Raw genomic sequence first — 14,850 nt, 5'->3', positions numbered from 1 at the left:
GCACGAAAACCTTAAACATGAAAAAAAAAAAACTTATTTTACGAATATCTCTTTCTTTTCGTAACTACATTAATGCACATTGTTGCAAGTTGCATTGGCGTATTTTTGTGAGAATGAATGTATCGTGACATGAGACTCGTACAAATAGCAAAACGTTTTGATTCGATTTTGTACGACGTGTTCATGACAAAGTGTGAAATGGTGCTGTTATTTTCTTGCGAACATAAGAAGCTTGTATATTTTTGCGTCTCTTGTTTGTAAAATAATTATATACAAATAAATAAGAAAAGAAACCTGATGTGTTCTTTTGTCTTACTCTGTTTATTTGTCTCAAGACATTAAAAAATATTTTTTAGTGATTCTGTGTAAACAGAAACCGTTTATAATTATGTGTATATGTGCGCATTCACGCACTCATGGTATTCTACTTTGTACATCTTTTGTAAACGATTTAATATAATTAATATATTAGATGTAATAAGAAAAATTATATGTATCTCTTATATATAAAATTTTATTATATAATTAAAATAAGTATATGAGAGTTTAGGAATTATGTAAATAAGTACATTACGAAGATAACATCACGCGTTTCTCCTTTCTCTTTAATATTCTTGTATTGAATATATCATTAGGATTAGATTTGATTAGACAGCCTCCAAGGAGAGTCGCCAACTCGTGACGTCACAGGTCACTTCTGATTGAATAGAGGAAAAAGCGGCCCACTTAACGTTGCCATTCCTCTTTTCCCCGGATACTATCTTTTTTTTGTAGAGTGTCGGAGACGTCCGGACCGCGATTTTCTCAAGACGTCCGCGGTGATTATGACCGTCCGGTGTTTTAGAGAATCTTCTAAATATTTTGCTTTATTTCTCCCGCGTTACCTTGAGGTAGGGTAGTTATCCGTTTTCTTTTTTCCCGGACGCTTGATGGCAATCTTAAGCCCACTGAACCCAAAGACGTAGAATATATAGATTGCGCGTTCCCTACCTTTGCCATGTTAAGAAAATGTCTTCAATGTTGAGAGAGACAGCTGGTGAACTGTAGCCTCATCTTTAACTAGCAAAGTAGTGGAGGAAAAAGAAGTCTTCGTTGATTGAAAGATTAGTAGAATAGAATATGGATAGATATGTGGAATGAATAGAATAGTAGTGGAAAAATAGTGAGGATGAAGAAAAATGAAAGAGATTAAGGAGTGATGGCAGGTTAAGCGGTATGAAACAGTAAGCCCTCACAGACATTGATAGACAGAGAGTTACAGTTCAAAGTATGTTGCCTCTGTCAACCGTAAAGACATCTTTTCAGCCAAACGTGCAGTCTATATATTCTACGTCTATGACTGGACTCGACAGCAAGGTTATAATATATTAGAACGTGGTCAGTGCAGAAATTAGGAAGTGACTATAAATGTATATTCTTAATCATAAATAGTCGTAATCATCATTTAACTTTGGAAGATGCAGTAACCATTTCATTAAGTAATGCAGCGCATCATTAGCTCAACTATAATAGGGTTAATATCAACTGCAAAATTGTCATTTTGTTGGTCTAGATTTTATAAAATGTCGGTCATCTCTGAGTTGGCGACTCTCCCTCTAAATTTTATAGCGCGTAGTTTTATATTAGAATTCTTTTGTTTCTTTTGTTATGGCAGAAACTATCTTACTTAGCTGTTTTTGGTATTCATATTTTTTTCTCTTCACACACGACGCGCACATTCGCACATACCTGTATATTTATGAGTAAAATTACATAATATTGTCATGTTTAATAGGAAGTAAGAGATTGTCATGTTTGTTTTTGACGGATAATTTCGACAGTAATAGATATTACACTTTTCTATCACTAATACGATATATGTCATTTTCACAATTTGCTGTCTTTTATGACGCTTTCCGGCGTGCTCAGTGCTTTCTTTCGATTTGCGATCGCATTAATAAGTTTCCGTCTGGGACCGAGCGGAAGCTTGAGAGCTGCTATGTCAGTTTCGGTAAGCAACATCAGAGCCTCCAGATCGATTTGCTCGGACTCTAGGACGGATTGCACAGAGATGAGGTTATTAGCGACTAAGAATCTTTGCAAGGGTGTCCATTCTTCGTCCGTCTCGTCGCCTTCTTTTTGTACATATATATATATATTTAACACAGTATATTATTAGTTTTGAAATGATTGCCGTTTCGTTTACAAAATGAAACATTATTGCAAAGATATGCACTTTTTAGTTCGTAATAAAGATTTAACTTACCCGAAAGTAAATCTTCATCCCACAAGCTTTGCCTGCGCGCTAAACTGCCGGCACTTCCTATACTAATCTCCTCGTTGTGACCGTTTGGGCTGAATTTGTTACTATTCACGGAGCCGTTTGTGGAATTTTTGGCAGAAATATTACAGCTTTGCACTTGGGTGTCCGTGACCGGCAAGTTGTCCAATGTGGATGTTATCTGAATACAACAATTATAAATTATTATTATTATTTATTACTACCATCGGTTTTTCTTTTTCTTTTTATATACGCCTTTACTGTACTGGTTTATTTCCCCACCCCTCTCTTTTTTTATTTTTATTTTGTTTTATATTACTAGTTATCCACTGAAAAAGATCCTAATGTGAGGATTGAAACGTTTGGATTTATCTATCACAAATAATTGTTTTGAAATACACGAATATCTTGTATATTGGCTCGCATTGGCCTTTCTATTTTCCTACATTCAACATTATCACGAGCTATCTCAACTGAAAATTATAAATATCTCTCATGCGCAACGGAAAATGCAGAACAAATTTTTTGCTTTTATTTTGAGGTCATGTGACTTAAGTAAAACAAATAATGAAAAATAATGTATACCGATTTCGAACAGTTAAGAATAACGGACTAACCGTTCTTCTGAAAGCCACGGAACCGAAACCCGGCCGGTTGAAGATACTGGCTGATTTCTGAAAGAACACAGTGTCTCTTGCAACATTCAAATCTTTCTCTTCTTTATCCTCTTGTTCCTCGTCATAAATTCTTTCTGCTAAGAGATCGGGCGTGCTCTGCGACTTGCTCAAAGTGCCCCACACGTCGGAGATCTTTCTTCTTCTGCCTATATGCTGAGAATGAGTGTCATACGTGCCCATGTACATAATTTCAGAATCCCGTCGGACACCAGCCAAACTTCGAAAGAATTTCTCTCCATTCATCTCAACCTGAGCGACAACAACAAATATTATACAATAAATATTATACGATCAAAAGGCACGGTAGTCAGAAACTGACACTCTAATTTTAATTATTGTAATTCAATGATTTCATTAATGAAGATCCCATACAAGGGATCTGCATGCATCAATACTTTGTATATTGGCCTTTGTTCTTATTACTTTAACTCTTACGAGCATATTTCTTTTTCTTAATATACAATAAATTATGTTAATTTTACTAATAATGATAAAGGAAACGATTTTTATCACTATTATATTTTTTAAACTTTTGCATAAAAAGATTGCGTTTAAAATTAGTTCTTTTTTACTTAATGTATGTGAGCTTATACCTCTACAACCTTGAAATTATTGACGGTCTTTTTTGCCAAAGCTTTCCGACAAACTGTACTGCCATGCACAGTTTTCGTGGTAGTGCCGACGATATCGCTGAATGTCGGTAAAGGTTTCATTCGACTTTTAAAAGTCAGTATTCCGGATCGTTGAGAGTTCAATTTATTCATCGTGTCCAAGCTTGACTTTGTGCGATCCTTTATGAATTTCTTTTGTTCTTTTTCCGCTCTGACTTCAGCCATCTTTTGCTTCTTTAAGTAATCCTTTAATCTTAACAAAGAAATATTTTTATAATTAGTATTAAAAAACTCAAAGAATGCATCATGTATTGCATCCATGATTCTCGTCGCCAAAAACTGTTGTGTTTCTTAGAGAAAACAACTGAGAACTTTATTTAACTAATAAATTGAAACAATAACAGAGAAATGCATTTGAGTCAGAAAGTAAGAATGAATGAGGAAGGTGGACTGAAAGATTAATGTATCTGAAAAAGTAAACGACTGTTTATTATGAATGCAGCTGTGCAAGAGGCTTGAGACTTCTTATTGGCTTTGCTTCTTAGCAATACTTTTATACATTTAAAATAATGAAAACAAATGATGATACACATGTAATTGAATAATCCACGAATATTATTTTCTTTCGTCTTGTAAGTAAAACCGCTAGTTTGCACAACTACACCTCTTCTCCGCATCCTTTTCTGCTTTTTCTCGGAGTAATCGGCTCTTCTTGCGATTGTTCAGCTCTTGATCGGTTTGAACGAGATCTAAAAACTGCAGGATTTTCTCGCAACCGTTTATGGCTGCGAGCTCTCGGGCAGAATGTCGATCAATGTCCAGTGACCAAATATTGCAGCCAAACTTCACAAGGAATTTTACGCAAAATTCGTGACCTCTTGCTGCTGCCAGGTGCAAGCATGTGTTGCCGAAATAATCGGTCTTGTCCGGATCTCCTCTGCAATAAAAGATTGTACGAGATGTATTTGGATAATTGCAAAATAAAAATTTTTTTTAAGATTTTAGAGAAGAACTTAAAAACATAAAAAATATAATTAAGTTTGATTCGATTTAAAACTATGAACAAATTCTAGTCGTCGCGCGCTTTGTTGTTTCTTGTTTGCTCGACCGCGAATTTTGTGTATACAGTCGATGGACATCTCTGCAACGCATACTTCCGTTTCCGCTCGTGGATTATACATGATGATACATAAAAGCAGAGCGAAGGGCTCAATAAATGAAATTTTCAGAAACAATTTTGTTCGAATTGATACATTTTTATTTTATATTGTTTTTGTCGATATTATTTAGTGTAAATAACTAATACAAAAAAGAAGAAACGTACTTTGATAAAATATATAATTTAGGTGGCTGTATAATAATTATCTTCTTATCTTAATCTCTCTTATTTTAATTATAGTTATTTTATATATATATATATATATATATATATTGTATTATTTATTTTCCTATATATTGTAATTTCTTCAACATTAATATAAATTGTTTTACCATTTCACGTTTGTATAAAATCTGGTACATATAAATATCCTCTTTGGTGTATGTTGTGTGTAAATACTGATTATAAAACAAACGACAGTATGATCTATATATTATGTTCATCATGTTCATCACAATACGCAACAACTTTAACCATAAAATATAACATTCCGATCGCACGCAGACAAACTATTGGTCGTGTGTGACAACTGAATCTAATAAAATATTAAGTAGGTAAAAAATGTGCGCGTACCCTTTAGCAACCAGCAGTTTCAGAGCATCTATGTGGCCTTCGAAGGCTGCCCATAATGTCGGGGTCATTCCACCTTCATCTCGCGCGTTACAGTCTTTTCTCGTGGCTTCCTTCAAAACGTCTAATCCGTTTTCTCGCGCGGCCCTTTGACAAAGAGAAGTTCGTGTGTGTTCTTATTAATCTTCTTCGATCTGCCAAATGCGTTGTAATATCTGCGTGCAAGAGCACGTCGTATTCATTTTCTTCTTTTAATTAGAAAAATCGAAATGCTCATGCAAATACGTGCCGCTTATGAAGCCGATGTCGCAAAATTGCTAGCAGAAATATATCCAAGATTGTCGACAAAAAAGTAACAGCAAATTGCTGACACAAGCCGAGCAAAGTTTAATAATATAACCTGAGACCACATTGACGTCAAATATAAAGTAAAATCTGTGCGACACAATCTGACAGCAAAATGAGAGCAAAATCCAAGCAAGACTTGCAGCAGTTCAGCTAAATTTATAAAGAATCATTGACACATATTCTAAATTTATTTTTACAAATTATATACATATGTACATACATACATACATATATATATATATATATAATCTTTATATATAATATTGTTGAAATCTGAATATTTAATCGACAATAATTATATAAATATTAAGATGACATCTATGTAAAATATCTTAGAATTTATACTTTTTACAATTGTCTGTATAATATTTAATTTTAAATAATTTTACAATAAATTAATTTAAATGATTTTACAATATTTTATATTATCAAAAAATTAACTTATGCACGTACGATATTTATCGTTTATTGATAAATAATTGATTTTTCCTAAACAAATATGAAAAGCGATTAAATATTACAGTCAAACTGCACTCTCTTAAGTGGAATCAATTAAAAAATTTCACTGATTGAATTGATTCAGTAATAAAAAAAAGTTTACTGAGAATCAGTGATAAAAATCACTGATTCGTAGTGAAAAAATGTGTCTTTTAAAGTTAGATGTCAGTGACAAATTAGTTTCACTAGGAATCAGTTAAAATTTTGCTGATTTATTTAGTGACAAATAGTTTTACTGAGAATCAGTAACAATATCACTGAATGCCATTAACATATTAGTTTTAAAGTAATTGATTTTGAAAGTTTCAATGGCTGAATTGATATAGAGTGCTCGCTTGTGTGGTAATCAGAGAGTTCCAGGTTCGAGTCCAGTCGGGATGATTTCTGACAATAAATTTTTTCTACTAAGTAATACTAGGACAACGTAGAGAATAACCAAGAAAACTTACTCGAAAACACAAATTATTGTAAACCTAAATTATTATTATTTTTTTTTTTATTGTAAATGTCATTTTGCTATCATATCATGTCGCGCAGATCTTGCTTCATATTTGACGTCAACTTGATTTCAGAATATGTTATCAAACTTTGCTCGGTTTTTGCCAGCAATTTATTGTTACTTTTTGTCAACAAATTTTGGCAACAAAATCTAATGCGGACACAGTTGATGCCAATTTGCTGAATATTTTTGCTCAAAATTGTTGACAATTTGCTGGCAAATTCCGAACGAATTTGTTTACTAGGTATATTATCGTATTCTGTGACACATTTTATTGTAACGGTTTTTGCTTTCAAGCAAAAAAACAGCTTTGTAAGCAATTACTAGTAATCAATTTAGATGAATGATCCTCGCTTTTGAATTTCTGTTTGAAAATAGCAATCGTACAATGATCAATCAATTGCTTGATCAAATAATTGCTTATAAAACTTCGGGCTGAGTGAAAGCAATGTGATCTCTCAGGTAATTAATAATGTATATATACGTACAGTTTCTCAACTTCGAACTATAATAAATTTAGACTATTTATTTATAGGTAAGTACTTATACACACACATTATTACTTATACATTTCTGTAATAGAGACTACGCACAAATCTCTTATACAATTTTTCGGAAGACATATTTCTTTAGTAGAATGCACATTCTTGCCATGCTCAGTTTTCATTTTTTGTACTTTTACGAAATAAGAAGATTAAAAAGTTAAAATTATGAATGATGCTCAATAACAGAGAAAAAGACTTTCACATAATCAATTACGGCTTGGAAGTTGTGTCATTGCATTCACATTTTTACTTTGTAAAACGAAGTACATATATGGGAAACAAAACTGCAATGCGTATTAAAAATATTAATTTTCTCGAACATGCGATTCTCGGAATATCGAATTGCGATCTCGGTGCGTGCAATCGAGTCGAAAATTTGTTCAATACTGAGTGGTGAGTACCTTATCTCGCACTCACATTTCTCCGTTTTTTTATATGATTCTCACGAAACACTACAAAATGTGTAATCAGATCTTTTTTCTAAACAAAGCCCTTATGAAAAAGAACTACTGCAGATTACATATAAATAAAAAAGTCAGCAATATAAATATTACTGACAATCACACAAGAATATTAGGTATTACAGGAATCACTGAGAATATTACTGCAATAACACAGAATGTCAGTAATTTTTTCTTTTCATACTACTGCCGCAATATATTACTGCCAGTAGTTCTTTTTCGTAAAGAAGCATGTGCAAAAAAAAAAGAAGAAAAACAAATAGAAAAGAATAAAAAGAGTAAAAGTAAAAAAAAAGCGCTCTCAAAATGCGTCGCACAAAAAAAGGTCCTGACAAAAAAAACGCACTTGTGAAATCGCTCGGACGACATCTCACGTGTTGTTCGTCGCGGATCTCTCAATGCGGCCTGCTAATCAAAGAAATATCTCAAATCCGTAACTCAGGAGACATTCGACGTGTTTTCGGCAAACTGAGAAGACAAACGAGAAAACAATAACGTGCGGCAATGCAGCGCAAAGATCAGACTAACGAGAGTGTTACGTCGTCTCATACGTCCGATAATACACTGTTCGAGCAAGAACAAGTTACACTTGTGAGCCGAGCAGCAAGTTGCACCTGCCGTTACAGCCTGAAGTTTCTCCCGCTACCCCGTTTGTCAGGGCCGACAAACAAGTGCGGCAATTGTATGCATGCATTTCACTTGAGAGTTTTTGCATCTATTATGTATCCCATTTTTTACATGCATCGGTAACACCAGTATCGTTGAAACGATAAAAAAAACTACTTACTCTCATGAAAAAATAAAAAAATTTATATTACTTTCTTTCTCTTCTTGCTGTCCCGATAGCCAACTTCGGATTGTTGGCGTCACTGGCATCACTGTGGTGACCCTAGTGGTCCCCTGTGGTATGCGTCAAAAAAACAAATAATGAGTAAATAACAAACCAGTATACGTGCGAATACTTTTTTTGATAATTATTGTATATGGGCACATTACAACATACTTTGGATATCCTTAGGCTGTTACTACACGTTAGTGAAAGGAATTAGGTTAGGATTGACTTCAAAGGTGATCGGACACGATTGTGTCGCGTGTAAAATGACTTTCAATTTGTTATTCCAATGCAATACCTAGTATTCTGTTAAGATAAAGTAAAATGTCTGTTTAAAAATTCGCATTTTCGTAGATCTTACAAATGTTTCAATCGCCGTATTTATTATTATACTGAAGTTATGTTAGAATCCTTATTTTTAGAACATTATCGATATATATATATATATATACATATATAAGCAATCGAGTGCAAAAATACAACAAAGAGAATGATAAAAGTATGATTCAGATGTATATATACGCGCGCGCGCGCGTATATATATGTATGTAGCTTGACAAAAAACCCGTATTTCGAGTATATGCTAAAATTTGTGGAAATTTTTATTTGTTCTTAATATTGCAAAACTAAGAACTTCAAATATTTAACAAGACAGCCGCAAACTTGTTACTGCATCATGATCGTAAAATCTTTTGTATTCATATCTTCATCTGTTTAGGTTTTTCTTGTTCCAGACACAACATTGCAACGGCGATGAGATAAGTGGTGTTTTTCAATTAGCAACACAAGAGTCATTCTGTCCTTGTTCAATATTCAGTGAGAAACAAACAAAATGACCTTGGCTGCGGTCCGTTTCATGCTTAATCGTGCATTTATCTGTGGTATATGTCACGTATACTATAGATAAATGTGCGCTTAAGCATGAAACGGACCGCAGCCCTTGAGCCGACTTGTGTCGCAAATTGGAAAGCATTAAAGAATTGTCAAAGTTGGCACAACTGCGCACGCGTCAATATTGTATCATTCGAGAATTCAGTGTTTGTCACTCCAGTCACTCCTGTCAATTCTGACAAAAAACGCTAAGTTTTAAACGCGTGTCGTTACACTAGTTTACAAAAATGCTGTTCCCAGATCAAAAAGAAAATGATAAAAAAGAAAATGTTCACAAATCTTCCAGTCAACATATACAAATGGAAGAGCTGTTGCCGATTAGATCAGCAAGTGAGTAATTATTATTATATATTTAGCCAGTAAACAATTTGTTCGCAATTTGCCAGCAAATTGTCAGCAATTTTAAGCAAAAATATTCAGCAAATTGGCATCAACTGTGTCCGCATTAAACTTGGATTTTGTTGCCAAAGCTTGTCAACAAAAAGTAACAGCAAATTGCTAGCAAAACCTGAGCAAAGCTTGATATCATAATCTGAGACCAAATTGACGCCAAATATGAAGCAAGATCTGCGCAACACGATTTGATAGCAAAATGACATTTATAATATAAAAAAATGATTTAGGTTTATAATTTATGTCTTCGAATAAGTTTTCTTGGTTATTTTCTATGTTGTTCTAGTATTATTTCGCAGAAAAAACCCATTATATCAGAAAATCATCTCAACTGGATTCGAACCTGGAACCCTCTGAATTACCAAGCGGATATTATATCAATTCAGCCATAGAAACTTTCACAATCAATTACTTTAAAACTAATATGTTAATGACGTTCAGTGATATTGTCTATCTCAAATTAATTCCCCTCTTACGATGGGCCATTAGTTTTTTTACATATCATTGTAATATTACTGTGATGCATTTTGATGGACATTTTAATATTATTGTGATATTACATTAACATTACGGTAATATTCTATTATATTAGAGTGTAATATTGCAATAAAAAAGCAATATTTTGTGTGATTTTGCAGTAATATAACGTGCTATGTGGGATGTCACGTTAGGTACGTTGCGTCAGATTAATGACGTAAGTAAACGTTATTAACCTGTCGTCATTTTTGACGAGACAAACTCACATCGTCATTACGTTAATATCACGTCATAAACTAACGTCGAACTGGTCAAAAACTGACTTTATATTAACGTCATTATAACGTCAGCTGGTTGTCTGGGGAGTGACGCAATAGCGCTGATAGCATGCTCCCCGAAAGTAGCTATAATAATACTTGCATATAACGATAAAGTTGTCATATCTTTTTTTTCCACAGAAAAAAATGAAAAATATAATATGTCAGACAATATAAATGCCATTATTCCGTATGCTACTCTAAGAATGCGCAACTTTACTAAAATGTCTAAACAAGAATATGCTAATGCAATCGCATGTCATTTGCAATCAAGCACAAAATTCATGCATCCTGAGTCAGAAAAATTTAGAATGGAAACTTTGAGAGCTATGCCGCAGTGTCTTACTGTAAAGAGATCAGTCAAATTACAGTTACTGGCCACTGTCAACCAAAGAGTAAAAAAAAAGTCACTCAGTTATTGGAAGTGGTTTAAGTATAATATTAGTCTAAAATGTACAAAGGTAATATTAGTCTAAAATGTGCAAGGTATAATATTATTATTGTATTTACATACATGTAATGCATGAATATACTAAGTATTTCAAATTTAGATATGGATGATAACAAAGAACTCTCTACTGACAATAAAACATCTACTGTGGCATCAGGCAATAAAAACTATCGAGAGTCACAACGGAAGTGGTGTGGCAACGTATTTCAAGTTTCTAAGATGGTTATTTTTTTTGAATATATTTTATTGTATTCTGAGGTACGCGGTTTATCTTGTTTGTATTTGGATACATCTAAAAATTATATATAATACATTGTCCATATAATATATATATATTAAAATATTAGATAAAAAAACCATAAGGATATAATAAACATTTTGCAGTATATCTTTCATTGTGATTCCACAATCATTGATGGAAACATATAAACAAAATAATTTTGAAGTATTGGATTTATTAACAGGAAGTGTAAGTGAATTAATTATTAAATCAAACAGCATGCTTGAAATAATATGGTGCACAACATTTTGGTTTGCAGGGCTTTTTCTCTCACACAATAATGTATTATGGTTTTTATTCCAATAGTACAATAGGCACGCCATTTGAAATGAAATATAGCATTCCGTTTGCCTATTTCTTTACACTGCTTTTTTGCTACACAGTTACTTTTATCACACTTGGTATCAAGTATGTGATAACATCAGACATTAATTGCGCTGATTATTTTTATATTTGTTGAACATTGTGAATATTAGTTTGCAAATTTATTTCGTGTTTGTGTATAATCATAAAACAATATGTTCTTTCTTCAGAGTTATATCTTCCTATAGAAAGTCTTACGTTAAAATACGCGGAAAAGCGCACTATTTGTATAGTAACAAAATATTCTGTGGATGGGACTGCAGTATATCATCTCCGAAAACCGCTGCTTTGCAGTCAGCATCTATTTACAAGGAACTGGAGGAGCTGTTAGAGGAAAAGAGACAGAAAGTGCGTTTGAATTGGTTTGCCAAGTGTTCATCACTTATTATGCAGCTCGCTGTAACAGCTATTATTCTATTTCTGATTTGTGGTAACGGTGCGCTGATCTGGACACTATTGGAGCATTACGACATAGGAAAGTTAGCGGATATTTCCGTAATAATTGTGCCGATAGTGATTACCACTATCATTCACGTTTATCCAACGATTATTTCTTATTTAGTGAGTATCTCTTTATATTTAAACACATTTTCAATGTGCAAGAATCACGTAGTAAAGTTTGTCCGATATCTTACAGAAAATAATTAATTGACATATGCTTTCAGGCATCGCTGGAACATTACAACAACAAACGCACGGAACTTTACGTGACAATTGTCAGAAATCACGTAGTTGCTGCGACGATAATCGGTATCCTTTTAGTCTTCTGGATAACCAACAGTACATCACATTGTTGGCAGACGGATTTGGGAAAAGAAATTTATCGACTTATCGTATTAGATTTTATTGCTTCTGTATTTGGAATGTGCTTGCAGTTTGCGCGTTCAAGACTATATAGGAGATGCACGAAAAAGATCGGCAGACCGGAATTTGATATCGCTCGCAGTACATTGAACCTCATATACAATCAAGTGCTTTTTTGGATCGGTTTTTATTTTAGCCCGTTGATGTCTCTTATCATTGTAATCAAGCTCATTGTCACGTTTTACGTGAAGACATACGAGCTGAAGAAGTGTTATCAGCCACCGTCGAGACCTTGGCAAGCGGCGCATATGCAAACGTTATTTCTAGCTGTCGCATTTGTCGCTATGATATGCGTTTTACTCATAATAGGATATGTAATCACATTCGTAAAGAGTAGCGATTGTGGACCGTTCAAAGATTTTTCCCATACTTGGGATTTCATTGTCGACGGGATATTATCGTTAAGGAGAGGCAATGGATTTTGGAACATTGTTTCAGAAATCGCGAGACCAATAACGAGTACTGTAATACTGATCGGAATGTGGTAAATATTTTACATCATATCATACATATTATAACAAGATACATTTTTCTATTAAATATTTTTATTTACAGCGTTGCGGTGTATTGTTTGCGGGCTAAAGCAAAAGCAAGCAAGGAAATGTTACATATTTTGTCGGATATGCTTTTAATGCATTCTCAAGATAAACAATTCCTTATAAAAACTTTAGCTAAATATGCTAATGAACGTAAGAATCACGTTTTTGTTGTAATATATACGAATTGTGTAACTTATATTAATGCAAATGCATTTTCTTATCAACATATTTATGTGTATTTTTTAATTTTAGGTGCCCTTGATCATAGTGAAATTAATTTTATTCGACACAATAGAGACACTGAGCAAGATCAAAGAAGTCAGAAAAATTTACTTCACCTCCGACGCAACTTACCGTCGACCAGTTTTGAATTACAATAATTACAAGTAATCGTGTAAATACAGTGAAATCTCGTTTATCCGAATCAATCGGGAGACAAGATAGTTCGAATAACAGAAACCCAACCTCTATTATACGGACTACGGTTCCTACTCCAATAGGAAGACATTTATATGACAAAATCTTGCATGGAAATTGTGATTTGCAAATATGTAGATATATTTGTTTTGAAAAATACATGTAAAATTATATTGATCTTTTATAAAATATTTGTAACTGTTTGCAGAATTAATTTCTAAATACCATTTCGGCAAAACAATAACGATATAGCGAATTATCTTAGCAGTATGTCTGCAAAATTAAATTTAACGAGAAATTGTTCAATTGAGCAAAAAATTACAGCTATGTGATGTTTCAGACAAGTAGAAATATAATTATATATAAAGAAATCAAATTAATTCATGTATATACTTATGGAAATGCATAACGATTTTTTTTTAATTTTTAACAAATATTACAAAATTTTATTTTGACAAAACTGTTGCGTTATGGCGAATTATCTTAGTGCAATTATTGCAAAATCGTCGTCATTTATGATGCCATTTTTGTGCAATATTTTCACAATTTGTCTATTGGGATATAATACGAAATATCGGTTTGTATAATAAAAGTTGGTCTTCAAATCGTTTCGGATAAAAGAAGCTCGAATAAACGAAGTTCTACTGTATGTTAATTGCCAATTTGATAATAAATAAATGTTAGTTTACAATAGATGATAATGTTGATGTATACATTACAAATGTGTGTGTGTATAATGTTCTATTTTATGTGATTGCGTAAATATCGTTTAAGAATGTTATTTTCTATACAGCTTGTCAGAACGTGAACGTTTAAGACTGTCATTTTATAAAGAACAAAAATATATACTTCAAAGTAAATAAATATAGTATATACATATATATACCCACACAGAACAAAAACTCCATTAGCCCTGATAGCCACCAGTCTGTGTGTTTGCTTATGTTGTCAAGGGCACCTTCCTGAACAGCAATCATGGATATTGGAAAATATTGCAAACAATAAAGTAAACACTTTTGACATGAAGCGACACTTAATCGAATTCGTCATTTTTTCTCGAAGAGGGAGCAGGGAGAGAGGCGAAGTCCCTCCTGCCTATACGCTTACAACACGAACAAAATGTACACGGTGTCGAAAAATAAGAGTTTATTCATGATATTTTTTTTGTTAAAAACTTCTTAACAAACAACGATCGACAGCTAAAATCTTTTGATTGCTGTTCAAGGAGGTGTCCTTGACAACATATGTCAAAGACATTGATCTCCGAGGGTGCTCCGTTTTTCTGAATATTTATCTTCATATTATAGTCGATTTAGTTTTCATATTATAGAAAATTTGTTTTTCGTTTCCCGAAGTAGGGACTACGCGCGCTTTATTCATCTCATCGAACACTCGTCG

At 33.2% G+C, this 14,850-nt stretch overlaps 2 protein-coding genes across 6 annotated transcripts; one reads left to right on the top strand and one right to left on the bottom strand.

The window, feature by feature from the left end:
• Positions 1-302: 302 nt before the first annotated feature.
• LOC109864066 (Usher syndrome type-1G protein homolog) lies at positions 303-9,195 on the bottom strand. Of its 4 annotated transcripts, XM_020444911.1 has the most exons (8): positions 8,632-9,195; positions 8,447-8,528; positions 5,281-5,424; positions 4,213-4,485; positions 3,531-3,801; positions 2,878-3,186; positions 2,246-2,441; positions 303-2,114 (listed from the first exon to the last, which is right to left on the bottom strand). In XM_020444911.1, exons 3-8 carry the CDS (start codon positions 5,346-5,348, stop codon positions 1,867-1,869), a joined length of 1,365 nt encoding a protein of 454 aa, XP_020300500.1. In that variant the 5' UTR covers positions 5,349-5,424; positions 8,447-8,528; positions 8,632-9,195; the 3' UTR covers positions 303-1,866. The 4 variants fall into 4 exon arrangements, with proteins under 4 accessions (XP_020300500.1, XP_020300498.1, XP_020300499.1 ...); XM_020444909.1 differs by lacking the exons at positions 8,447-8,528; positions 8,632-9,195 and adding an exon at positions 7,975-8,278 and having other exon boundaries at positions 303-2,111; XM_020444910.1 differs by lacking the exons at positions 8,447-8,528; positions 8,632-9,195 and adding an exon at positions 7,975-8,277 and having other exon boundaries at positions 3,540-3,801.
• A 167-nt stretch (positions 9,196-9,362) lies between these two features.
• Positions 9,363-13,850, top strand: LOC109864065 (transmembrane channel-like protein 5). 2 transcript variants are annotated; one of them, XM_020444906.1, is made up of 10 exons: positions 9,363-9,681; positions 10,680-10,999; positions 11,090-11,247; positions 11,374-11,458; positions 11,529-11,677; positions 11,803-12,193; positions 12,298-12,382; positions 12,473-12,980; positions 13,052-13,185; positions 13,288-13,850. In XM_020444906.1, exons 1-10 carry the CDS (start codon positions 9,579-9,581, stop codon positions 13,413-13,415), a joined length of 2,061 nt encoding a protein of 686 aa, XP_020300495.1. In that variant the 5' UTR covers positions 9,363-9,578; the 3' UTR covers positions 13,416-13,850. The 2 variants fall into 2 exon arrangements, with proteins under 2 accessions (XP_020300495.1, XP_020300494.1); XM_020444905.1 differs by having other exon boundaries at positions 12,298-12,980.
• The last annotated feature ends 1,000 nt before the right edge of the window (positions 13,851-14,850 follow it).

Source organism: Pseudomyrmex gracilis, unplaced genomic scaffold (genome assembly GCF_002006095.1).
Source record: "Pseudomyrmex gracilis isolate BER0280 unplaced genomic scaffold, ASM200609v1 scaffold_17, whole genome shotgun sequence".
In the NCBI taxonomy this organism is placed as follows: Eukaryota; Metazoa; Arthropoda; class Insecta; order Hymenoptera; family Formicidae; genus Pseudomyrmex; species Pseudomyrmex gracilis.
Note: the sequence above shows the minus strand (reverse complement) of the source record. Positions and strands in the feature narration are given on the sequence as shown.

Bases quoted from the DNA above. Each gene is read 5' to 3' on its own strand.
- LOC109864066 (XM_020444907.1), bottom strand. From the start codon at position 7,997: ATGTCGTCCGAGCGATTTCACAA. The intron at 3,187-3,530 runs GTATAAGCTCAC...GTTGTCGCTCAG, and splicing joins ATAATTTCAAGGTTGTAGAG to GTTGAGATGAATGGAGAGAA. The intron at 2,442-2,877 runs GTTAGTCCGTTA...TGTTGTATTCAG, and splicing joins CCGTGGCTTTCAGAAGAACG to ATAACATCCACATTGGACAA.
- LOC109864065 (XM_020444905.1), top strand. From the start codon at position 9,579: ATGCTGTTCCCAGATCAAAAAGAAAATGATAAAAAAGAAAATGTTCAC. The intron at 12,981-13,051 runs GTAAATATTTTA...TTTTATTTACAG, and splicing joins GTAATACTGATCGGAATGTG to CGTTGCGGTGTATTGTTTGC. The intron at 13,186-13,287 runs GTAAGAATCACG...TTTTAATTTTAG, and splicing joins AGCTAAATATGCTAATGAAC to GTGCCCTTGATCATAGTGAA.